Source organism: Macaca mulatta, chromosome 14 (genome assembly GCF_049350105.2).
Source record: "Macaca mulatta isolate MMU2019108-1 chromosome 14, T2T-MMU8v2.0, whole genome shotgun sequence".
In the NCBI taxonomy this organism is placed as follows: Eukaryota; Metazoa; Chordata; class Mammalia; order Primates; family Cercopithecidae; genus Macaca; species Macaca mulatta.
The window spans coordinates 77,368,446-77,394,602 of NC_133419.1; the positions used below are offsets into that span (position 1 = coordinate 77,368,446).

General features: G+C 40.0%; 1 protein-coding gene and 1 long non-coding RNA gene across 32 annotated transcripts in view; one reads left to right on the plus strand and one right to left on the minus strand.

The window, feature by feature from the left end:
* ACER3 (alkaline ceramidase 3) overlaps positions 1–26,157 on the plus strand; it is a 170,303-nt gene that overhangs the window by 97,289 nt on the left and 46,857 nt on the right. For 20 of the 31 annotated variants that reach the window (XR_013403182.1, XR_013403183.1, XR_013403179.1 and 17 more), the window contains 3 exon segments: positions 4,303–4,355; positions 15,809–15,861; positions 24,434–24,515. Coding sequence is in view for 27 of the 31 variants with exons in the window: in NM_001266751.1 (NP_001253680.1) it covers positions 4,303–4,355; positions 15,809–15,861; positions 24,434–24,515 (188 nt within the window). In the remaining 4 variants the exon portion in view is untranslated. 31 annotated transcript variants of the gene reach the window in all.
* LOC144334399 (uncharacterized) overlaps positions 731–26,157 on the minus strand; it is a 50,535-nt gene continuing 25,108 nt past the window's right edge. The window contains exons 4-6 of the long non-coding RNA XR_013404193.1: positions 18,078–20,176; positions 4,155–4,337; positions 731–903 (exon numbers count right to left, since the gene is read on the minus strand). This is a non-coding gene — a long non-coding RNA (uncharacterized LOC144334399). The remainder of the gene's footprint in view (positions 904–4,154; positions 4,338–18,077; positions 20,177–26,157) is intronic.

The following is a 26,157-nucleotide window of genomic DNA, read 5'->3' on the forward strand; positions in this document are numbered from 1 at the left end:
TGGCTCAGTGCACCCTTGACCTCCCAGACTCAAGTGATCCTCCCACCTTTCAGTCTCCCAAGTAGCTGTGACTACAGGACTATGCCATCACGCCCAGTTAACCTTCTGTATGCTTTGTAGAGACAAAGTTTCTCTGTGTTGCCCAGGCTGGTCTCAAACTCCTGAGCTCAAAGGATCTACCCACCTTGGCCTCCCAAAGTCCTGGGATTATAGGTGTGACTCACCATACCTGGCCCCCTTTTTGTATTTTTAATGGTTTGTTTAAAGTTCTGAGACAGGAACCATATTCCTCTTGTACACTCACTTATCCCAATGGAAATGCTTGGAGCATTAAGTACACAGTAGATATTTATTGAAAGCAAACGGGGTCCTCGTTAAGTAAATACTTATCAAAATCATAATGAAATACCACTTCACATCCACTAGGATGGCTGTAATCACAAAGACAGCCAGTGATAAATATTGGCAAGATGTGGAAAAATTAGTATATTGCTGATAGGAATATAAGATGGTACAGACACTCTGAAAAACACTTCCTCAAAATACTAAACCATGTGACCCAGAAATTTCACTCCAAAGTGTATATGAATGAATGAAATAAAAAAATATGTCCACATAAAAACTTGTATATGAGTGTTCACAGCAGCACTATTCATAATAGTGTAAATGTAGAAACAACCTAAATGTATTTTTTAGCTCGGGCTGCCATAACAAAATACCATAGACTGGGTGGCTTAAACAACACGCATTTATTTCTCACAGTTCTGGCGGCTTGGAAGTCCAAGATCAAGGTAGCATTTAATTTGGTTCCTGGTGAGGAACCAAAACCAAAAAACGTCTCCTTCCTAGCTTGCAGACTGTCACTTTCTTGCTGTGTCTCACATGGCCTTCCCTCTGTTTGTGCTGTGGAAAGAGAAGAAGCAAGCTTCAGTGTCTTCCTCTTATAAGGGCACTAATCCCATCCTGGGGACCCCACCCCTACATGACCTCATCTAAACCTAATTAACTCCCAAAGGTCTCACCTCCAGATACCATCACATTAGGAGTTAGAGCTTCAACATATGAACTGGGGAGTTGGGGAGGCGGGCATACAAACATTCAGTACATAGCAATGTCCATCACCTGATGAATGGATAAGTAAAATATGGTATGTTCATATAATGGAATATTATTATTCATCCATAAAAAGGATGAATCACTGATGCATGTGATGACATAAATGAACCTTGGAAACATTATGCTTAAGGGAGAGAAGCTAGACATAAAAGACTACATGATATATGATTCCACTTAGATGTAATGTCCCCAGTAGGCAAATCTGTAGAGACAAAGTAGATTGATTGCCCAGGGCTGGAGAGGTTGAGAGAAAATGGAATGTGATTGCTAATGGGTATAGGCTTTCTTTTAGGGGTGATGAAAATGTTCTAGAATTAGCTTGAGGTGATGTTTGCACAAGTCTGAATATACTGAAAACAATTCAATTCTATACTTTGAATTAATTTTATGTGAATTGTATCTCAAGAAACCTGATAAACTTCAGCAAAACTTGGTGGTTTGCTTTAAAGGAGCAAAATAAAAATGCTGTTCTGTTACATGTTTTTGGACTCTAAATGTCTGGAAATGTCAGTTGCAGGAGAGTACTTTTTTTAAAAGAATAGAAAATAACAAAGAAAAAGAGGAATAAACCTAGTGCTACCCTCTCCTGAAAGCAATTTGAAACCTCTGAGTAGCCACCAGAATAGATTTTCTATCAGAATACTTTTTTATGTGTTACCCAGATTGTTGAAAGGAAATAAATTGTAGATATCTCTAAAAAGTCAGACGTTTAATGGCTCTGTGAGCAAAAGCAGGGGGAAAAAATCAGACCTTTAATGCTATATAATTTAACAGTATCAAGAGAACACTTTGAAAACGTTTTGATTAAAACAGTCCTTGAGTAAGGCATGATAAAGTGGCCATTCTACCAAGATGAATAATCATCCCATCTCACTTATTTTTTTAATTCATAATATATTGTTATTGTGTGACTTTAAATAACTTAAAGGTTTTTATTTTTTTCCTTTTACATTGAATAATTTACCTACCTTTGTACCTTCTAATTACTTTTCTGGGAAAAAAGACACGAACCACCCCACTTCCTTATTTCTCTAATGAGATGAGTGCAATAACTATCTTATTTCCCTCATTTCATTTTGAGGAATAAAAATTAAAATCTATATAGTGACTTTTTTAAAGGCAAGAATAACATATAGTTTGAAATTTTTCTCAGGTGGTGTCATACAAGTTATTTAATGACACCCCTACTTACTACATTTGTTGGGCTAAGTCCTATGTATCCTTAAGTTTAATCTGTACCATCATTCTTGCATTCTTGGATTTCCTTCACAAGCGTTCCTTCTCTGTGCTTCCATGGTATTCAACGCATATCTCCATGTACAGGCACTGTTTATCTGCCTGTCTCTTCCATTAGACTATATGTTTCATTAAGGCCAATGACTGGATCTTATCTTTGTACCTCAGCATCTATAACTGAATTTGGCAAATAGGATGCACTCGGTAAATTCTGAACTAACCTGAATCAGAGAAAAAAGCTTTATTAGATGTCATAGGGGCTGATACTTGGTCAGTTAATTTTTTTAAGTTGAAGCATAGAATTTTTTAAATTTTGGATATTAAACCTTTGATATATTGAAGCACAGAATTATTGAATACATATATACATGAAGTTTAATTTTTAATTTGTATTAATTTTTGTTTTTTTATTTTTGAGATGGAGTCTCACTCTATCACCCAGGCTGGAGTGCAGTGGCACAATCTCAGCTCACTGCAACCTCCATTTCCCAGGTTTAAGCAATCCTCCTGCCTCAGCCTCCCAAGTAGCTGGGACTACAGGTGTGTATCACCATGCCTGGCTAATTTTTGTATTTTTAGTAGAGATGGGGTTTCACCATGTTGACCAGGCTGATCTCAAACTCCTGACCTCAGGTGATCTGTCTGCCTCGGCCTCCAAAGTGCTGTGATTACAGGTGTGAACCACTGCGCTGGGCCTGAGGTTTTATTTTTGTTGTATATAATCTTTGACAATTATTTAACATACGGCATGACCATTGAATGAGAGACCCTAATTTTAGTTCTACTTACTCTTTTTTGCTTTAAAAACCAAACATTTTATAAAACCCTAAAATGAAAATAGTTCATTTAAAATGGAGGCACTTGGGAAGAACTTAGGACATGAACACAGAATCTTTTTATTTTTTAATTTTATTATTATTATTTTATGTATTAATAAAGTCTCGCTGTGTTGCCCAGGCTGGTCTTGAACTCCTGACTTCAAGTGATCCTCTGGCCTTAGCCTCCCAAAGTGCTGGGATTACAAGCCTGAGCCACTGTGCCCTGCCTACAGAATCTTTTTAGATTTTTACTATTTTTCCCAGTCTGTAACAGATATCCAACCACAACTAATTCAACAATGATTTTTATTAGCACCTTTTTTTTTTTTTTTTTTTTTTTTTTTTTTTTTTTTGAGACGGAGTTTTGCTCTTGTTGCCCAGGCTGGAGTGCAGTGGCACAGTCTCAGCTCACTGCAACCTCCTTCTTCTGGGTTCAAACGATTCTCTTACCTCAGCCTCCCGAGTAGCTGGTATTACAGGGGCCTGCCACCACGCCCAGCTAATTTTTAAATTTTTAGTAGAGACGAGGTTTCGCCATGTTGGCCAGGCTGGTCTTAAACTCCTGACCTCACGTAGTCCACCCGCCTCAACCTCCCAAAGTGCTGGGATTACAGGCGCAAGCCACCGCGCCTGGCCAGCAACTCATTTTTATTGAGTCTACTTTAAGCATTTAAAATAGTTCTTGGAGAAGCAACAACTCTTTTTGCAGTCATAGTTTTGATAACCAAACACAATGGCATCAACAAGTTTAGGAACAAACTGACCAGCTCTTACTAAGCATATACCTTAGCCATTTGGGACAGAAGTGCAAAGGAGTAGCTAACCAGCTACGTGCATTAAAACTTATCCTGAGCATCAGATAATACATTTTACAGAAACAATGGAATATTGTTAGTCTAGTAAGCCACTTAGTAGGAGGGAATTTAAGAGAACTTACATAGTACTTCTTTTCTACACCAAAATTTCATCAGTGATAGCACTTACTCAAGAGTCAGCTATATCTTGCCACTAGATTTTATAAACTTCATTATCCTTAACTCAGTGCTTTGAAATGTCTTATTGTCTTCTCAGGTCACTCTGGCCACGCACAAAGAATTTCATGCTAATTTTTTTTTCATTTGTTTAATTTCAGTGGTAGGAATGGGATCCTGGTGCTTCCACATGACTCTGAAATATGAAATGCAGGTTAGTAATGATGAAATTGACAAATGCTTATTTCTCTTAATTCAGAAGTACTTCAGATTTGAGAAAAGAGCACATAACTATGGCTAAAAGATGGGATTTGTAATCTCTGGAGTTTTTTTTACTTCAAGTCTGAGGATCCAAACTAAGTGAAGTAAAGAAATAAGCAGGTGAGTCCATAAAGAAAACAAGTATAAATAGTATAGGGCTTTTTGACCATCTCTGTGCAGGCATATATAATTGAGAGCAGCATTAGAGAGCAGTCACATGGGGACATCTTAAAAAGACACAATCAGTTTACCAGAACAATATATTCTTATTCTGAGATACCTGCATTCTTTCATGTTTCTATGGCATCCATTTGAATGGTCTGAGTCCCTCTAGGTAGCAAGACTTTAGAGCAAGCTTGTCCAACCTGTGAGCCACATGTGACCCAGGATGGCTTTGAATGCAGCCCAATACAAATTCGTAAACTTTCTAAAAACATTATGAGGTCTTTTTGCAATTTATTAATTAATTAATTTATTTATTTTATTTATTTTTTTTGAGAAGGAGTCTAGCTCTGTCACCCAGGCTGGAGTGCAGTGGCCGGATCTCGACTCACTGCAAGCTCTGCCTCCCGGGTTTACGCCATTCTCCTGCCTCAGCCTCCCAAGTAGCTGGGACTACAGGTGCCCGCCACCTCGCCCGGCTAGTTTTTTTATTTTTTAGTAGAGACGGGGTTTCACCGTGTTAGCCAGGATGGTCTCGATCTCCTGACCTCGTGATCTGCCCGTCTCGGCCTCCCAAAGTGCTGGGATTACAGGCTTGAGCCACCGCACCCGGCCTATTTTTATTTTTATTTTTCATTTTTTTGAGTCGAAGTTTTGCTCTTATTGCCCAGGCTGGAGTGCAGTGGTGCAACCTCAGCTCATTGCAACCTCTGCCTCCCAGGTTCAAGCAATTCTCCTGCCTCAGCCTCCCAAGTAGCTAGGACTACATGCACCCACCACCAAGCCCGGCTAATTTTTTGGACTTTTAGTAGAGATGGGGTTTCACCATGTTGGCCAGGCTGGTCTCGAACTCCTGACCTCGGGTGATCCGCCTGCCTCAGCCTCCCAAAATGCTGGGATTACAGGCATGAGCCACCGCACCCGGCCATTAGTGTTAATTTTATGTGTGACTCTGGGAAGCCAAAAGATTGGACACCCCTGCAGAGCTAGCCAAGGATTTTTAGTTTCCATCCTTACTCAGAGGAGGGCATATATGTCATCAAGTCCTTAGTCTTTTGATCTCTTGATTTCCCATCACTAATCCAGAAACTTCTAGAACAGTAGAACAAATAAAATCTGAGCTACATTTGTAATTTAAATTTTTCTAGTAGCTACATTGAAAAAAACTACAGAGAAATGGGTGAAAATAATAGTATATTTTATTTGGCCAGGCATGGTGGCTCACGCCTGTAATCCCAGCACTTTGAGAGGCCAAGGTGGGTGGATCACGAGGTCAGGAGATCGAGACCATCCTGGCCAACATGGTGAAACCCCGTCTGTACTAAAAATACAAAAATTAGCTGGGTGTGGTGGTGTGCGTCTGTAATCCCAGCTACCCGGGAAGCTGAGGCAGGAGAATCTCTTGAACCTGGGAGGCAGAAATCGCACTGAGCCAAGATCGCGCCATTGCACTCCAGGCTGACGACAGAGCGAGACTCCGTCTCGAATAATAATAATAATATATTTTATTTAACCCAGTATATCTAAAATATTATATATATAATCAATATAAAAAATTATGAATAAAGTATTTCATATTCTTAAATCTGGTTATATTTTATACCTGCAATATATTTTTAGTTAAGATTAGGCTTATTTCAAGTGCTCAGTAGCCACACTGGAGTGTCAAAACCTGAGTGTGGCTTATAGGATAGCCACATGGGGTGGGGACTATCCATCACAGAACACTGGGACCTGAGCCAGTTAAAGAGAGTGTCAACATAGGGGGATAGTCCAGTGTAGGGTGTCAGAGCCTAATTAGGAGTGAAGAGGGTATCTGCACATCAAGGCAGCCCAGGGACAGGGTATTAGAGACCAGGGTTGAAGAAGTATCCATGCAAAGGGGACAGCTCAGTGCAGAATAAGGAGGGTGTCCTCACACACTGGGGAGGTCATTTGACATGTGGTTGGAATCTGAGTGGGATGGGGAGAGTGCCACATAGTGGGGATAGCTTTGTGCCATGTTTTGGTACCCTGGGAAGGTGAGGGTGACTTCTACATGGCAGAGTGGCCCACTGCAGGATCTGAGAGCATAAGCAGAGTCGAGAGGCCTTCTAAGTGGAGGTGCAGCAGCAGCCCAGCACCGAGTGTTGGAGCCTGAATTGAGTGAGAAGGGCATTGCTTGGGAAAAGGAGACATAGCAATGGAAGCCATGTTGCATACAGGGTAATTAATCAAATAAATAAATATACTAAGGAGAATGGGAGCCAGGTTTCTTACTGTTAGAGAACAAAGTCGCAAACATGGAAAAGATGAAAACTAGAATGAACTCTGTGGTGACAAATTGAAATTGGAGTTAACAGTGCAAACTCATATGTTCAATACATACATATGTTATAGACATGTAGATATGAAAATATGTGATATGCATATGTATTTTGTATATATGTATACATACTTAAATATTTTAATACACACATATGTACATACATTCTCAAGCTCTGTCCATGAGAGGATCTGGGAATGGGGAACTTCAAAGCCAAAGAATATATCTAGCATCCAGATCTTGTTTTCTAAAAATCATTCTTTAAAAGGAAGCAGGGCTGATTCCAAGGGCTGGGGCAGAAAAAAAAAAAAAAGGACAATATCAGCCTAGATCATCTTTTTATGCCAGAAAAAATGAAAAGGCTTAAAAAATTATGGGAATATGTCAAAAGGACACTGAAGCCAACTTGAAGGGGTTCCTGCTGGCCAAATCTGGGACAATTTGAGCATCAAAATAAATGGTAACAGGTTATAATAGTTATAACCCGATGAGTAATATGGGAAATCTGAGTCCATTCTAAGATAATAAATGATGTATTAAATGAAATAATGCATGAGTATAAATAAATGAAGAAAAAGTTTGATGTTGAAGAGTATGTTTATATAGTTTCAAAGTACCTTTCCACCAAGTATTTAAAAAGAGGAGAAAGAATACCTTTACAGTGGAGAAGCCTAGTGGGAAATACCTTAATCAAGCAACCTAATCATCACTAATGGGACAAATCAAAATTATATGTGTTAATGGAAAAACTAAACCTTGTCAAATATTTTTATTTTATATTATTATTTTTAATTTTTATTATTATTATTTTTTGAGATGGAGTTTCGCCTTTGTCGCTTAGGCTGGCATGCAGTGGTGCGATCTTGGCTTACGGTAACCTCTGCCTCCCAGGTTCAAGTGATTCTCCTGCCTCAGCCTCCCGAGTAGCTGGGGTTACAGGCGTGCACCACCATGCCCGGCTTACTTTTTTTTTTTTTGAGATGGAGTCTCACTCTGTTGCCCAGAGCGACACTGGAGTGCAGTGGCGTGATCTCGGCTCACTGCAACCTCTGCCTCCCAGGTTCAAGCCATTCTCCTGCCTGAGCCTCCTGAGTAGCTGGGGTTATAGGCGCCCGCCACCACACCTCGCTAATTTTTGTATTTTTAGTAGAGACGGGGTTTCACCACATTGGCCAAGCTGGTCTTGAACTCCTGACCTAAGGTGATCCACCCACCTGGCCTCCCAAAGAGCTGGGATTACAGGCGTGAGCCACTGCGCCCGGCCTGTCAAATATTTTTTAAAGGCTTATTCTGAGCCAGTATTAGTGACCATGGCATGGTGTGATACTGGTGGACTGGGGGAAGTCCCCAAACACCAGTGGACCTCTATCCTAGCCAATGTCTAGGCTCTTGATACCATCACAAGAATGAATTCAAGGACAAGTCGAAAAATAATAAAAGTAAAGAAATTTATTGCAAAGAAAAAAGGTAAGAAAAAGGAGTGCAGATGTACTTGAGAGAATGTCATGCAGTGGGGTTTGGGGCTGCTACCTTTATGTGTTTCTCTAACCAAGGAATGGAATATTCATGAAAATTCCTGGAAAAAGGTAGAGATTCATCAGAACTGTGGTGCCACCCATTTTTATATCAAATATAGGTATTCCTGGAACTGTCATAGTGAGGGAGAAGAAAAGGAAAAATTAGTTAGGTAAACAGTTAAGGCTGGTCCTCAGAAAAAGCTGCCTGCTGGAAAAATCAACAGCTACAGGCAAGATAGTGCAGCTTGGAGAAAAACTCAGACTGTATAAGGTGCCTGCCTGAAAAAATCGCAGCTACAGTGCACCTGCACAGATAAGCCACAGATAAGCAGGCAAGGCAGGAAAAGTCCAGCATAGAAGCCCTTTGTTCTTTGTATGATTAGCGAGCGCCCAGGAAGTGTCCTCCCCCTTTCAGACATGTACACAGTGGGCTCCATGGAAACTTGCACAGGGAGGAGGGGGGCTTACTTTAAACAAACCCACAATTATACAAACAAAAAAAATTCATTTAATGCTTATCTAGAGATATACCCATAACTACATAGATAAAGGGGAGTTATGCACACAGTTTTATAGATAAATTCCTCAAACACAGACATGAGAGCAGTTTCTTATGAAAGCTTTTGAATTCAGCTTTTCTTCTTTTGCTTATTAAACTTTTGCTCCAACCTGATTCTTTGTGTCCATACTCCTTAATTTTCTTGATTGTGAGACTACGAGCTCGGATAACACATTAGACAACGAGACCAGTGACCCTGACCTGTTTCAGCATGCTGCTGGGTTTGTGATTTAGTATGTTAATGAGCACATAATGAAGTCCTAGGTGAAACCTAGGTCAAATCCAGTGACATGTTGGATCCAATCGGTCTTAGCCAGCTTGGTTCACACCCTGTTTTTCAGGATCTTACCAGCCCAAAGACTCTAAGTCATATGAAATTGCTGCCTGGAATTTCTTCTCCACCCTATATTATTCCTATCTCATGACAATACAGTCTCAGGAGTTCCTTTGATTTCCTTGTCATATGATGCTATACTAAAGTCAGGTTGAAAAGCAAGCCACATTATAGCGGGTTAAGGAAAGAAACCTGTTTAATAAGATCTTATGGTTTGCAGGGTGTAACTTAACTCTTAGCTTGCATGGCTACCTTGCACCTCTTACCATGATTATAATTTGGTAATGACTGTTTATTGCCAAAATCTGTTTTGTCAGTCTTATGATCTCTGTTTTAACCTTAATCCTGGGCAGTTATGCCTAAACTCCAAAAGGGTGAGGATTGTAACAAGGCATGTTGGACCTCCTTTCATCATGGCTAAAAATTCAGTTTTCATGTTTCTCTGGGGTCCCCTTGGCCAAGAGCTGTCCATCTAGTCAGTTGGAGGGCTTAGAACTTTATTTTTGGTTTACATATGCCACCTAGTAGGATGCAGTAACAAGAAAAATATCATCACTTCTCTGATACTCTTGCCAAAGATGTGCAATCTAAATTTAATATTATGAAAACATCAGACAAAACCAAATTGAAGGACATTATATAAAACATCTGGCCTATCATCTTCAAAAGTATGATAGTCATAAAATTCAAAGACTGATGAAGTGTTCTAGATAAAAGGAGATAAAAAAGACCTGACAACTAAATACAGTGTACGTGTGTGTGTGTGTTCATATTTGTATTTATGATATTGAGGCACTTAAACTTGAATGAGGTCTGCAGATTACATGTAGTAATAAATAAATGTTAATTATTGATTTTGTTGGTAGTATTGTAGATATGTAGGTGAGTTTTTTTTTTTAAGGTATAACTTATATACCATAAAGTTCACCCTTTTTTTCCACCCCATCATACAACAGTAAAAATTCACCCTTTTGAAGTGTACAAGTCAGTAGTTTTATGTATGTTCACAGATTGTGGAGCCATTGCCACTATCTAATCCCACAACATTTCATCATCCCAAAGAGAAAACCATGCCCATTAGCAGCCACTCCCTATTATTCCCTCCAACGACCCCTGACAATCACTGTCTTCCTGTATAGATTTGCCCATTCTGGACATTTCATATCAATGGAATCATATAATGTGTGGCCTTTTATGTCTGGTTTCTTTAACTTAGCATGTTTTCACACAGTTCATCCATGCTGTAGCAAGAAGTACTTAATTTTTTTACCTAAATAATATTACATTGTATGGATATAACACATTCATTTATCCACTTATCAATTAATGGAAATTTAGGTTGTTCCCATGTTTTAAGTATTATGAATAATGTTGCTGTGAACTTTTGTGTACAAGTTGTGTTGTAGGAAAGTTTACGTTTTTCCCCAAAGGCTCAATGATTTGAGTCTATAAAACAAACTGATAGGCCGAGCACGATGGCTCATGCCTGTAATCCCAGCACTTTGGGAGGCCGAGGTGGGTAGATCATGAGGTCAAGAGATCAAGACCATCCTGGCCAACATGGTGGAACCCTGTCCCTACTAAAAATATAAACATTAGCTGGGTGTGGTGGCATGCGCCCGCAGTCCCAGCTACTGGGGAGGCTGAGGCAGGAGAATCACTTGAACCCAGGAGGCAGAGATTGCAGTGAGCCAAGATTGCACCACTGCACTCCTCCTGGTGATACAGCAAGACTCCATCTAAAAAAAAAAAAAAAAAAAAAAAAACCGATGATAGATTTATTAACAAGAAAAAGGGCATACAGGTCTTATTAACATGTGTATGGGCATGGCATACAAAATATGAAAAACTCAAATGATCAGAAGATTGATACTTTTATACCATCTTGAGGTCACACAAAGAATAGGGGCTTGGAGCTTGGCAAAACAGGTTATGGTAGCAAGACAGGTTATAAGAGGGAGAGAAGAGGAAAGGCCTGGCTAGCAAAGGCAGCCTTGTTATATGGATGAAACTTCATGGGTAGCAGCTCTCAGAAAGAACAGATGGTAGCCTTTGGTAAATATTTCTGTCAGACCTTTAAAGGTGTCAGATTCTCAGTTAATCTTTCCTAGATCCAGATGAAGGGGTGAAGGGTGGTTCAAAGAAAGCCTGTTTGCATCTGTTATTTACTTGACTTTATTTCCTCTACAGATGCACATCTCCTCTAGAAAAGACAGCTTTTTAGCTCTTCTTTGGTTTCTAGTCCCTCTGAATCGCTGTCCCAAAATATATGAAAGAAATATATTTGGGGGTGAAATTTTTTTAGTTTCCCTCATTGTGGATGTATGTTTTCAGTTTTCTTAGACCAATACTTAGGAGTGGAACTGCTGGGTCATTTAACCTTTTGAGGAGCTGCCAGGCTGTTTTTCAAAGTGGCTGCACCATTTACATCCCCACCAGCGACTTCTCCATATCATTGCCAATACTTGTTACTGTTTATCTTTTTAGTATAGCCATCTTGTGGGTATGAAGTAGTTTCTCCCATTGTGACTTTGATTTGCATTTCCTTAATGACTAATGTTAAACATCTTTTCATGTGCTTATTGACACCATTTGTATATCTTCATAGTAGAAATGTCTATTGATATCCTTTACCTATTTTTAAAATAGCTGTAGTTGTATTTTTCTTATTGAGTTGTAAGACTTCTTTCTGTATTCTATATTCTAGATACTAGCCTCTGGATACAGATATGATTTGCAAATATTTTCTTCTGTGACTTTTCTTTTCACTTTCTTTTTTTTTTTTAACATCAATTAAATTACACTTATTTAAATATCCTCATCAAAACACATCTTATGAAGCATCTTTTCTGTGATACCCTGATCTGTTCCAGATCCGCTCTGTGCTGCTGTTTTCTGACACCAGTTTCTGCCAGTGCCCTCCAGTGAGGAGCCCCCAACTGGGAATTCTGAGGGTGCGTGTGTCTCCCTCGAGGCTTCCTGAAGCAGGGGCACGACACCTCCTCCATGTGCTAGGGGGTGAAGGTCTGAACAGTGTCAGGGGTTGGGGGGGAACCCTTGTGTCATTGCTGCTCCCTACTGCTGTCCAGAGTCCTTTGCAAACTGCTGACCCCTTCCCAAAGTGGCAACAATCTGAGGGTCTGACACCCACAGTGGTGTGTGTGGGACCCCCAGGGTGCCCCATAGTAACTGATGGTTCCTATCCCCATCTCTGGACTTCTGGGCTTCCAGTGCATCCCAAATGTTCCTTTGTCATGACAGTGATGCCACAGGCTCTCAGACGATCTAGGCACTGTTCTTGAAGCCCCATAAGTGAGGCCAGGCCTGTGGAGCACAGCAGCTCCACAGGTGACAGCCATGATGGGGCCTCTCAAACCAGGAAAGGCAGGAAACAGATTCCCCTGAAGTTGGCCCCTTGATTTCAGCCTGGTGAGAGCCATTCTGGACTTCTGACCTCCACAACTGTCATCAGCTTGTGCCATTTTGTATCACTGCATTTATGGTGACTTGTTACAGCAGCCTTGAGATACCCCCTATGCCCGAAGTCTGTGGTGTCACTGCTTCAGCCTGGCCCTGCTTCTGCTGGGACTGCTGCAGTAGCCTGGTGAGCCTCAGTGGCTGTCAGACTTTTTATCTGAGAACCCCGGAGGTGCTCGCTCTGTGGTGGTCATGATCTTGGTCCTCAAAGGGACGGACATGTCCATACCTCATGCCTGTCCACACCCTCAGCTCCTCCACCCAGCTCCAGGGAAGCATGAGCACCCAGCTCAGGGTTGGGTGCTACTCCCTTCCTGCCCCTAGCAGGCCCCCTACAGATGCCGAGTTCTACCATGTGGGACACAGGCAAGCAGACCCTTGCCAGGCTTAGAGCATGGATGGCCTGTCGCATCTTTTCACTTTCTTAGTAGTGTCCTTTGATGCAAAAAAAAAGTTTTCAGTTCTACCGAAGTGCATTTTATCTGTGTGTGTGTGTTTTTTTTTTTCCTTTTGTTGCTTATGTTTTTGGTATCATAGCTAAAAAACTATTGCCTAATCCAAGGTCATGAAGATTTCTATCTGTGTTTTTGTCTAAGAGTATAGGTCTTACATTTAGGTCTTGGTCAATTTTGAGTTAATTATTTATGTGGTGTGAGGTAGGGGTCTGGCTTCATTCTTTAGTACTTGGCTATCTAATTGTCCCAAAACCATTTGTTGAAAAGACTGTTCTTTCCTTATTAAGTTGTCTTAACACTCTGACTGAAAATCAACTGGTCATAAATGTGTGAGTTTATCAGCTCTCAATTCTATTCTATTGACTTATATATCTATTCTTATGCTAATACCACATAGCCTTGATTACTGCAGATTTGTAGTAAGTTTTGAAATTGGAGAGTGTGAGTATTCCAAGTTTGTTGTTCTTTATTGAGATTGTTTTAGCTACTCTGGGTCCCTTGCATTTTCATATGAATTTTAGGATCAGCTTGTCAATTTCTGCAAAAAGGTAGATGGAACAGGTTTTCACCATGTTGGCCAGGCTGCTGTTCTACATCTTCTTACTTAACTTTGAAATAGGGCTTGACACCATATGGGTCATAGCAGCTAGGTGGCATTCTTACTTTTATTGTTTCTGGATAAAGATCAGTCTTAGTAAAAGTAAGAGCTATCAGTGATATAGTTGGTTATAGCTTACTAAAAAGAAAAAAATCTTTCAATTACTTTAGTGTGTACCATTAACTTTGAGAGAGGTATCAGGAAGTAGAAGTCACATATGAACTGCTTTAAATTGTGGCTCCACCACTTAAAAGTATCTCAGGATCCTTAGGGTGAAGGAGTGGCACATACAATGAAACCTGAAAAATATCCAGAAGTGATTAAGGTAAAGGGGGACTGGGGGAAGAGGAGAAGCTTAAGTAGAAGAAACAGCATATGCAAAGGTCTTGTGGTAGGAAAGAAATGTGAAGAACTGAAAGCCGAACATTGTTGAAACTTAATTAGTGAAGGAGAGAAGGGATATAAATTTTTACTGTTGTATGAAGGGGTGAAAAAAAAAGGGGTGAATTTTATGGTATGTAAGTTATATCTTAAAAAAAAAAAACTCACCTACATAACCACAATACTACCAACAAAATCAATAATTAACATTGATTTATTACTACATGTAATCCACAGACCTCATTCAAGCTGAGGTCATGCCATTGCACTCCAGCCTGGGTGACAGAGCAAGACTCTGTCTCAAAAATAAATAAATAAAAAATTAATGACTAAAAATAGTTAACTTGCACAAATGCTATTATTTTCATAATTCTGATAATTTACCAGAATACATCATTCACTTTACATAAGCTCTCTTCCTACTTCCTAGAATGCCTTTCTTCACCACCCCATTTCATTTCATTCCTGCCATCACTTTCTTTGGCTTTTGTATGCTCCTTTTGTTGGAATCCTTACTCTATGCTTTCATTCCCTTAACCTCTAATTAGAATGTGAACTCCTTGAAGGCAGTAACTGTGTCTTATAATTGTATCCTCAGCTCTTAACACATTACTTGGCACATAGTGGACATTTTATTAATTAAAGAATTAATTAAATGTATATCTAGTGATAAATAAACTCCGTAAGATTGGTATCTACAACACCTAGCTTAGTGTCTAGTTTGCAGTTTAACACATAATGGCTGTAATTATTATTACTACTATTATTATCACTGCTAATAATAATAGTAAATGTTATTTCTCAAAGATATACTTTACTTGGATTAATAAAATTATTTCCCTGGCCATTAATACCTCTTCTTATGTATGTTAGTAGTCACTTTATCCATTTAAGGTGATATAGGAAGGATGGAAATGCAAAAGAATACTGATAGGACCTATGGACCTACAGATGATGGACATCATTTTTTTCTGGAGGTGCAATATCATAGTTTGTAATACCAGATGATATAAGCAGCGCAATGACAAGTCTGCCCTCCAGGAATAGTGAGTCAGGTACCCTGCTTAGGTATGTACACTAGGACACTTGGATAATAACCTTGTTTGTTCAAAAACAGTAAACTACACACACATACTCAGAGTAAATTTGATGATAAATACATAAAAAGAATTAGTAAAAGAAATGAAATAAGAGCTGAAACCTTTTTTTTTTTTTTTTTTTTTTTTGAGACAGGATCTTGCTGTGTTGCCCGGCTGGAGTACAGTGGTGCAATCATGGCTCACTGCAGCCTCGATCTCTCAGGCTCAAGCGATCTTTCGCCTCAGCCTCCCAAGTAGCTGGAACTACAGGCACATGCCACTACCATGCCCTGCTGATTTTTTTTTTTTTAAGTTTTTGTAGAGACAGGGTATTACTGTGTTACTCTGGCTGATCTCAAACTCCCAAGTTCAAGCGATCTTCCAACCTTGGCCTCCCAGAGTGCTGGGATTACAGGTGTGAGCCTCTGTACCTAATCTAAGAGCTGAAAATCTTAATCATTTTGATATCTTATTTTGATTTGCATAATAATTGCTGCTCCATGATATTCAAGCCTGTTATCTTTCTTTGTTTCTTACAGCTACTGGATGAACTCCCAATGATATACAGCTGTTGCATATTTGTGTACTGCATGTAAGTACTTTTAAAATTTCATTGTTTGATATATTTAAAAATTTATATTTACCTCATAGTGAATTAATATAACTGATACATTTATGTTACTAGAATATTATAATAGTGTAGAAGATTATAAATTTTAAATAGAGTATAATTTCTGGGAAGTTATAATAATGTTGTTTATTAACTTTTGTGATCTCAAAACCCTGTAGCCAATTTAGATAGAATCTAAATAGCTTAAATTGCATAATTTGCCTTTCCCAAGTGAATAATGTGTACAAATTTAGATAAAGATTTTCATATTATGCCATAAAAGTTTTCAGATAAAGTTTCTGTATTCTACAATATAGTTTAACAAGAAGCTTACCAGAAAAGTGAGGTACACTTCTAGTTGTATAGTGATCGTGTCAACTTAATCTCCTTTTTGTTTGAAGTTATCTTTTAAATAGACACTTGTTTTCTTATTCTAAGGTAGACTAAATGCTCTCAAGAATATACTTATTTTGATTGATTATTTACAAATATGGAAACAGTTTACAGGCCATTCCCAATCCAAAGTTCTCTTACTGTATTATATTCTGTTTACTTTAGTATCAAGTTAATTTGCATTTTCTGAATGTCAGGGAAAAAATCAATCTTGTAAGATAAAAATGATTATGATAGTAACATTAATAAATGCCAATATTTATCTACTTTGTACTGTGCTAGGCACTGTATAATGCCATCTCTAATTCTCAACAACTATGCAAGATAAATGGGTATTGTCCCCATTTTATAGACAAGGAAGTAAAGCACAGAGAAATGTAGTAACTTGTCTATGGACAAAAACAGAGCTTTATTTAAAAGCATACCAGCCAGGCCACTGTCCAGGTAAACAGTCTCTAAGGAACACTGAAATATCCCTGGAAATATATCATGATGGAAAAAATTACAATGATCATAATTCCTCTCAAGGAGAGGTTGGGAGAACACTTTGATAGGCTGCCTGGGTATGTGGAAGAAGTGTGGAAGTGGGACCCTTCCTGTACTGCATGATCAAATAATGTGCCTTCTAAGGAGGGTGGGTGAGGTTAGCTATAGGTCTTCTATTTGAGTAAGTTAGGGTATGCAGGTTTGGGCTCTAGCTAAGTCACTGGGAACATGAGAGGAAAGCCGCCTTCACCCATTATCCTGCAGCATCAGCCTTCTTTAAACGTTGGACAAATATGTTAAGAATATGTGTTTGGAGGGGGAAAAAACTACTAGCTTATGTAGGGACCCACATGCCTGAGTCAGGCCCTAGTAACAAGGCTTTTGAGGGCGGCAGCAGCCCAGTTAGAGCAGCCACTGCAAAGATGCTGGCTGCAGCAGGGGAGGCAGAGCTGGCGGGGGCAGAAAACAGGTGGGAACCCCGTCCCCTACTGAGTCGGTGGAGCAGGAGCCCCACACTCCTGGGCACAGCTGCAGCTGCCCAGCCACAGCTCTGGACCTGGGCATCCCTGTGCTCTTGGAGTTCCAGGAAGCCCCTTGCCCCTGCAGGCTTGAAAGTGCCTGCTCCCACTGCCTGGCCTCTCTGCGCTCCCAGCACCCACTCCAGGACAGAGCAAAGCTGTGACCGAGGCCAGGTGCTGTCATAACCTGGCAAGGTGTGCATGTGCTTGGGGTGGTGCTGACATGCCAGCCCCCTGCCACCTCAGCCCCCTCTGGACTTTGGGCACCAACAAGCATTGGAGGGAGGCCGAGGTGGGGAACGAGGGCAGCTTGGCATGGGCCTGTAGGCATCCCTCTGCAAGAACAGCCTGGGCAATTGGGCCATACATTGATGGCAGCAGGAGGCAGACAGGCTCCTGGGCAGCAAGGGGCAGTCCCCAGTGAAGCTATGCCTTCAAGCCGGGGACGGCCTGAAGCCTGGAAGCCAGGCTGTCAGTTACAGGTGTAGTCTGTGGCCCACAGTGATAACTTATAGTGCTTTTTCCAAGCCCTCCCATGGCCGTCTATGGATCAGTCAGAACTCACTTCCTCCCTTCTAAGCTCATAAAAACCCCAGACCCAGCCAGACTCACACAGATGACTGGAGAATCCACCTGTGGATAGGAGCTACCCACTCTGGGTCTCCTCTCCACTGACAGCTGGACATTCGTTGGGATGACCTGCCTGCAGATAGGAGCTACCCACTTTGGGTCTCCCAAGAACTGTTCTGTCACTCAATAAAGCCCCTCTCCACCTTGCTTATCCTTCAGTTGTCCACATACCTCATTATTCCTGGATGCAGGACAAGAACTTAGGACCTGCCAAATGGTGCACTGAAAGAGATGTAACACAAACAGGGCTGAAACATATCCCTCTCCCACACTTGCCACGTTGCAGGCGATGAGAAGGAGAGAAGAGCCGTGGCGCTTCGGAGAGCCCAGACCTAGGGGCTCTGTGAGCCAGGGCTGTGACACCCTTTTTGGGGCTTGGTGGTTTCTGGCATCTCCAAGTTTCCAGGCACCAAGCATTCCCCTTGTCCAGATGTGGGTGCCCACAGTGGAAGATGCTTATGGTGTATCTGATCAAACCACAGGCTTACATGGAGACAGTGCCTTTGCTGGCTTCTGAAGCTGCCCGCCCTGCTACAACAGCCAGTGTGCCTGGCTGTGCACAGTGATCAGACCCCAAGCTTGCCCATTCACACACCTCTCACTGCTCCATGCCTGGCTTCCCCTTAGCAGGCATGGGATCCAGGCTGTTAGCATGAGCCAAGTGCAGCCTGCCAGACCGAGTGGGCAGAATGAGCCCAGTGGGCCAGAACAAAACTCTAGCAAAGGTGCCACCAGCCACAGAGGTTTCCAGCTAGAAAAGCAACACCCTAAGGATCCTGAGACACTTTTAAGTGGTGGAGCCACAATTTAAAGCAGTTCATATGTGACTTCTACTTCCTGATACCTCTCTCAAAGTTAATGGTACACACTAAAGTAATTGAAAGGTTTTTTTTCTTTTATTTTTAGTTAGCTATAACCAACTATATCACTATTGGCTCTTACCTTTACTAAGACTGATCTTTATCCAGAAACAATAAAAGTAAGAATGCCCATCTAGCTGCTATGACCCATATGGCATCAAGCCCTATTTCGAAGTTAGGTACGAAGATATAGAACAGCAACCTGGCCAACATGGTGAAAACCTGTCTCTAGTAAAAATACAAAAAATTAACCAGGTGTGGTGATGTGTGTCTGTAGTCCCAGCTACTTGAGAGGCTGAGGTGGGAGAATCGCTTGAACCCAGGAGGCAGAGGCTGCAGTGAGCTGAGATGGCACCACTACACTCTAGCTTGGGTGACAGAGTGAGACCCTTTCCCCCCATAAAAAAAAGATGTAGAACGGGGATCAGAAAACTTTTTCTGTAAAGGGCCAGATGGTAAATATTTTAGGCTTTGTGGGACAGGAGTCTCTGTTGCAGCTCTTCAACTCTGCTGCTGTAGCTTGGAAGCTGCCACATATAATATGTAGATAAATGAATATGACTCATTTGTTCCAGTAAAATTTTATTTTAAAAAACAGGTTTAGCTGGGCACAGTGCTCACACATGTAATCCCAACACTTTTGGAGGCCAAGGTGGGAGGATCGCTTGAGCCCAGGAGTTCAAGATAAGCCTAGGCAACATAGGGAGACCTCGTCTCTACAAAAATTAAAAAATTAGCCAGGCATGGTAGTGTATGCCTATAATCCCAGCTACTTGGGAGGCTGAGGTGGGAGAATCACGTGGGCCCAGGAGGTTGAGGCTGCAGTGAACCATGATTGTGCCACTGCACTTCAGCCTGGGCAACAGAGGGAGACCCTGTCTCAAGAAAAACAAAAAACAATACCAAACTAACAAAAAAAACAGGCTCAGGCCAAGAGATTGGCCTTGATCCATAGTTTATCACCTTGTTCTAAAAAAATAAGGTAAACTCCTTTAATAACATATTTTAAAAACTATTCTGATGTGTATATACCTTTAGGAGAAGATATTCTTGAGCTAGCAATTATGACTATATTGAATCAGATAACAATCATATAATGGGTACAAGGAACTCTTAAGTATTAGTGCTAGGAGCCGGGCACAGTTGCTCACATCTGTAATAACAGCACTTTGGAAGGCCAAGGCAGGAGTATTGCTTGAGCCCAGGAGTTTAAGACCAGCCTGGGCAGTATAGTGAGACCCTGTCACTACAAAAAAATTAAACAATTAGCTCACATGATGGTGCACACCTGTGGTCCCAGCTACACAGGAGGCTAAGGCAGGAGGATTGCCTGAGCCCCAGGAGGTCGAGGTTGCAATGAGCTATGATTGTGCCACCACTGCACTCTAGTCTAGGGGATAGAGCAAGACCCTGTCTCAAAAAAAAAAAAAAAAAAAAAGGAAGGAAGGAAGGAAAGAAAGAAAGAAGGAAAGAAAGAAAAAACAGTTTTAATGCTAGGGAACAGCAGATATTACTTAGAAGATAAGGATACTGATACTGTAGTTCAATTTTCAGCTCTGATATTTAGTAACTGAATGAGCTTAAGTCACTTAATCTTTGTTCCTTCATTTGTAAAAGTGAAGGTTATAGTACTTATAAATTCCCCATGAAGATTAAAATAAATGATTTAATTGTTTATAAAAACAAACTTATTGGCAAAGCTTTTGTTTCTCAAAAAGTATGTCTCTTGATTCTAATCTTTCCTCGGCAATCTTCTGCAGTATCTGTTTACGCTCATATTCCCCCATTCAGAAAGACCCTGCTGTAGTACGCTTTAAGTGACACATAGAAGGAAATGAAAGGGGTGAAATAATTTTTAATCCACTGTATTGACACATAGTTTACATGGAATTAAATGCACCCAGTTTAAGTGTATGGTTTGATGAGTCTTGACAAATGTATACTCCTATGTACCCATTACCCTTAGGGCAAGAAAGAGAAACTGAACATTTCTATCACTTTAGAACATTCTTTTCTGACCCATTACAGTTAATACTGACCCCTACCCTGGCCTCCAGACCACCACTGATCTACTTTCTATAATTACAGATTAGTTTGTCTGCTCTGGAATTTTATATAAAAGAAATTATACCATATGTACTCTTTTGTAACTAGCTTCTTTTATTCAGTGTAATATTTTTTGAGGGCACTAATTTGCCAATTACTTCTGATGAATACATTCATCTATGTTGTTACATACATCATTAGTAGTAGTCTATTTTATACTGTTTACCAATGTTGAACATTAAGGTTGTTGCCAGTTTGGGGCTACTATGAATAAAAGGACTATGTACACCTGTTAACAAGTCTTTGTATGTATATATGACTTCATTTCTCTTGGTTATATAACTAGAAGTGGAATTTCTGTGTTGTATGGTAAGTATATGTGTTACTTTATAGGAAACTGCCAAACTGTTTTTCAATTTAATTGCACCTTATTATGGTTCTACTGGCAATATATGAAAATTCCATTTGCTCCATATCCTTGCCAAGACTTGGTATTATCAGTCTTTTTTATTTTGGTCATTCTAGTGAGTATGATATACTATCTCTGTGGTGTTTTAATTTGTATTGTCTTAGTGACTAATGATGTACATCTTTTTATATTCTAATCGTCCAATTGTATATGTTATATTGAGAACTATCTATTCAAACCTTTTTCCTTTTTTTTTTTTGAGATGGAGTCTCGCTCTGTTGCCATTCTGGAGTGCAGTGGCATGATCTCAGTTCACTGCAAGCTCCGCCTCCTGGGTTCAAGTGATTCTTCTGCCTCAGCCTCCCAAGTAGCTGGGACAACAGGTGCCCACCACCACCCCCAGCTAATTTTTGTATTTTTAGTAGAGACGGGGTTTCACCATGTTGGCCAGGATGGCATCAATCTCTTGACCTTGTGATCTGCCTGCCTCGGCCTCCCAAAGTGCTGGGATTACAGGCATGAGCCACTGCACCCAGCCCCCATTTTTATAAACTAGCTTTTTTTTCTTTTTAAATTGTAAAAATTATTTATGTATTTTGGGTTCAAGTACTGTCAGATATTTGCATTTTAAGTATTTTTTCCAGTCTGTGAATTGTCTTCTCAATTAATGTCTCTTGGAGAACAGAAGTTTTAAATTGTTATGAAATCCAATTTATTTTTTAAATGTTTATGAATAGTGTTTTTGTGTCCTAATAGATCTTTGCCTTCCCAGGATCAAAGATATTTTGTTTATTTGTTTATTTTTTCTAGAAGTTTTATAACTTTATTTTACATTTAGGTCCATGATCCATTTTGAGTTAGTTTTGTCAAAGATCATGTTTTTTTTTACCAGTATCTGGTTGTTCCAGAACCATCTTTGAGATTATTCTTTCTGCATTAAATTATCTTGACATTTTTCTCGATTCTGTTTTATTGATCACTGTGTGTATCCTCATACTGTGTAGTTACTGTAGCTTTATTGTAAATCTTGAAGTCAGTTACTGAGTAAGTCCTCCAATTTTGTTCTTTTTCAGTGTAGCTTTGGAAATTTTAGGCCCTTTGCATTTCCACATAAATTTTAGAGTCAGCTTGTCAATTTTTACAAAATAGTCTGCTGGAAGATTGACTGTAATTTCTTTGACTCTATAGACCAGTTGGAGGAAAATTACTATCTTAACAATACTAAGTCTCCCAAACCATGACTGTGGTATATTTCTCCATTTATTTAGGTTCCTTTAATTTATCTCAGTGACGTTTTGTGATTTTAAGTGAATAGATCTTTGTGAAATTTAACCCTGTGTTTTTCATGGGTAGGATGCTATTTTCAATAGTATTGCTTTTTTTCTCTTTTGATATGAGGTCTGGCTCTCACCCAGGCTGGAGTGCACTGGCATGATCTTGGCTCACTGCAACCTCCTCATCCCAGGCTCAAGTCATCCTCCTACCTAGCCTCCCAAGTAGCTGGGACTACAAGTGTGCTCCACCATGCCCGGCTAATTTTTGAATTTTTGTAGAGACGGGATTTCGCCATGTTGCCCAGGTTGGTCTCAAACTCCTGACCTCAAGCAATCTTCCCGCCTCAGTCTCCCAAAGTGCTGGAATTACAGGCGTGAGCCACCGTACCCGGCCTCTAATGATTTTTAAATCTGTCTTGCCTTCTGTGTGCTTGTTCATTTGTGAAACATGTACTGGAAAACCTCCTTTATTTTAGGCATGATCCTAGACTCTGTATATACAGAGTCAAGGAACTCATTGTCTGAGGAAGGGGACAGATAAGAAAGTGACTATATGTAATAAAGTGAAATAACTATGGTAATAAATACAAGCCAGGCCTCCTAAAGACCTTGGTTTCTTAATAGATAACTTGCTTTAAAATTTGGAATAATAGAGTTTAAAAGTAAAAACTAATACTTCACCTAATATTTTCATCATTATCCAAGTCGCAAAATTTAAAGGTAAAAGAGATCTTAGAAAGTGCCTCTTCTAACCACCTTTCCTTACAGACAAGAAAATAAGAGTTGGTCCAATTCCCACAGCCAATAGTAAACTGAGAGGACACTCTTGCTGCCTATACCAAGTCACAGTCCTCAAAGGTTGGATTGGATACTCACTGATGGCCAATTGTCTGTTCATATTTGCATATTTACCAGATACCTCATATGTGTTAAGCATTATCTTTGTGCTAGATATATGAAAAAAATAAAATTTATTCCTGCACACAAGGAATTCTCAGGCTAGTTGAGGAGATGGATAAGGAAAGAGACAATTATAATAGACTGGTATTTTCTCCAATAATGTTCCTTAGGAATCATTAGTTGCAAGATATAGAAACCTATTCAAGCTAGCTTGAATTAGGAGAGATTATTTATTTATTGTAAGGATATGAGGAAATTATATGGGACCCAATAGCAGGAAGTACAGCCCCACCTTACTAGAACTGGAAGGGCAGGTTCTTCCCCCTTCCTTCTTTTTGCCATTCCTTCCTCTCCACATGGCTTCACCTCTTTGTATCTGCTATATTTTTCTCTCCCTGCAGATTACTTCTGCTCATTCATCTACTTCTTCATTCAATTTGGCTGCCCCCAAATATCAGCCTCAGACCTTGAGTCCATATGACTTTGACTCTCTATACTTTTTTTTTTTTTTTTTTTTGAGACAGGGTCTTGCTCTGTCATCCAGACCCTCTATCTCCCAGACTCAAGCTCTCCTCCCACCTTAGCCTCCCAAGTAGCTGGGACTACAGGCATGCACCACCATGCCCATTAATTATTTTATTTTTTGTAGAGACAGGGTCTCAATTTGTTGCCCAGGCTGGTCTCAAACTCTTGCGCTCAAGTGATCCTCCTGCATTGGCCTACGGAAGTACTAGGATTACAGGCGTGGGTCACCGTGCCCAGCTGACTCTCTATACTGAATTGATTCAGTCTCTCCCTCCCAAACTCCAGACTTTCAGGCAAGAGCCTTTCATTGTCCCAGCTTAAGTCATATGTCTAGTCCTACTCCTTCCAGCCTCTTAGAGGATAATAGGCAGTGCAGGTTTTCTAAGACTACGAGTGGAAAGAAATGATGGGTATCACTCGATCATTGAGAGATACAGGCAAGTGGTAAAGCAGCATTCTATTTATGTTCCTACTTATATCTTCTTTTAAAAGTTTCTTTCTCTTTTTTTCAAGGTTTGAATGTTTCAAGATCAAGAACTCAGTAAACTACCATCTGCTTTTTACCTTAGTTCTATTCAGTTTAATAGTAACCACAGTAAGTCATATTTTGTTTCTAACAGATTAAGCATGTAAATTCACCATTTATAGAGTTTGGCATATTTTACTTCCAGTATTTGCTTCATGCTGTCAAACTGCAATCTTGCTACACAAAACGAGAATATCACACTGACAAATATTGCTCCCTTGTTCCCTGTTTAAATGTTACTTCTCACTGTAATTGAAATACTTTTAAAACTCTGTTTAGTTTTTAATGGGGAAAAGAGAAAAGCAAATATTAGTAGCAATAGGGAAAAATTAATTTTTCTCATAGATGGACATATTAGCTCCTATTTGTTAAAAATAAGAGATTGGCTCTGCTCCATTGGTCCTAATGTGACTGTTTTAATGGTTAACTTTTCCCTAGTAAGTTGAGATAGCTAGTCACTTCTAATCCTACATTAATGCTTTTTTTCCTCAAGTAAATTGCATTTTATATTATGAAAATATTCATTTCAAAAAACATTTATTGAAAACTTACCATGTCAGGCACTAGAAATATAGAAATGATAAAAAAAAAAAAGCAGTTGCTATCTGTGAGGAGCTCATTCTATTAGAGATTTTAGGCATGTACACAAAGAATTCATCAAAAGATAATAACTGTAATAATAGGGGTAAAAACTACTTCTATGGTGATGAGATAAAGGAGGTTCAATCAAGGCTTCATGCATGGGTCAAGGAAAGCTTTCAAGAGGAGGCACCTGAACTAGAATTTAGCTGATGATTAGGAGCTCATCAGGCCCCTGGGCAAGAGTGTGGTGAAGCATTTGTAGATAGCAGTATTGTTTGTTCATAGGCAGAGAACTTTGAAACAACATAGTGAACTACCATTTTCAATCACTTTATGCCAGATATTGTAACCATGTACTTTATCTTTATTGTCTCATTAAATCAACACCACTGGTAGAATTGGGCAAGATTTAATATGGCTGGCACATATGGTAATTGAAGAGCAGTGAATGAGTCTAGTGAATTAGACAGACGTCAGATTATAAATACCCTTGTATGCTTTGTTTAAGAGTTCAAATTTTTATCCTCGAAGTAGTGTGGAGCAGTTAGGCATGGTGACTCACTCCTGTAATCCCAGCACTTTGGGAGGCCGAGGCTGGTGGATCACCTTGAGGTCAGGAGTTCATGACCAGCCTGGCCAATATGGTGAAACCCTGTCTCTACTAAAAATGGAAAAATTAGCCGGGCATGGTGGCATGCCCCTGTAATCCCACCTACTCAGGAGGCTGAGGTGGGAGAATTGCTTGAACCCAGGAGGCAGAGGCTGCTGTGAGCTGAGATCGTGCCACTCCACTCCAGCCTAGCGACAGAGTGAGACTCTGTCTCGAAAAGAAAAGAAAAGAAAAAGGTAGTGTGGAGCCAATTACTGGTTTAAAGGGAAGATGTAATCAGATATGTGTTTTAGAAAGATTGCTGTGGTTATGGAGGCTGGATTACAGGAGTATGAGGCTAGACCCAGGGACTTTTGTATTTGCTTTAGTAAGATATGAGACTTAGGTGAAAGTAATATAGCTGTGAGGTTGAAAAGAAACGGTCATAAATAACAAACTGCAGGATATGTGACCCACGTCATAGTAGAGGGGGTGAAAGTAGAGTAAAAATGAGTTGTCTAGAATGACTCCTGGCCTGGT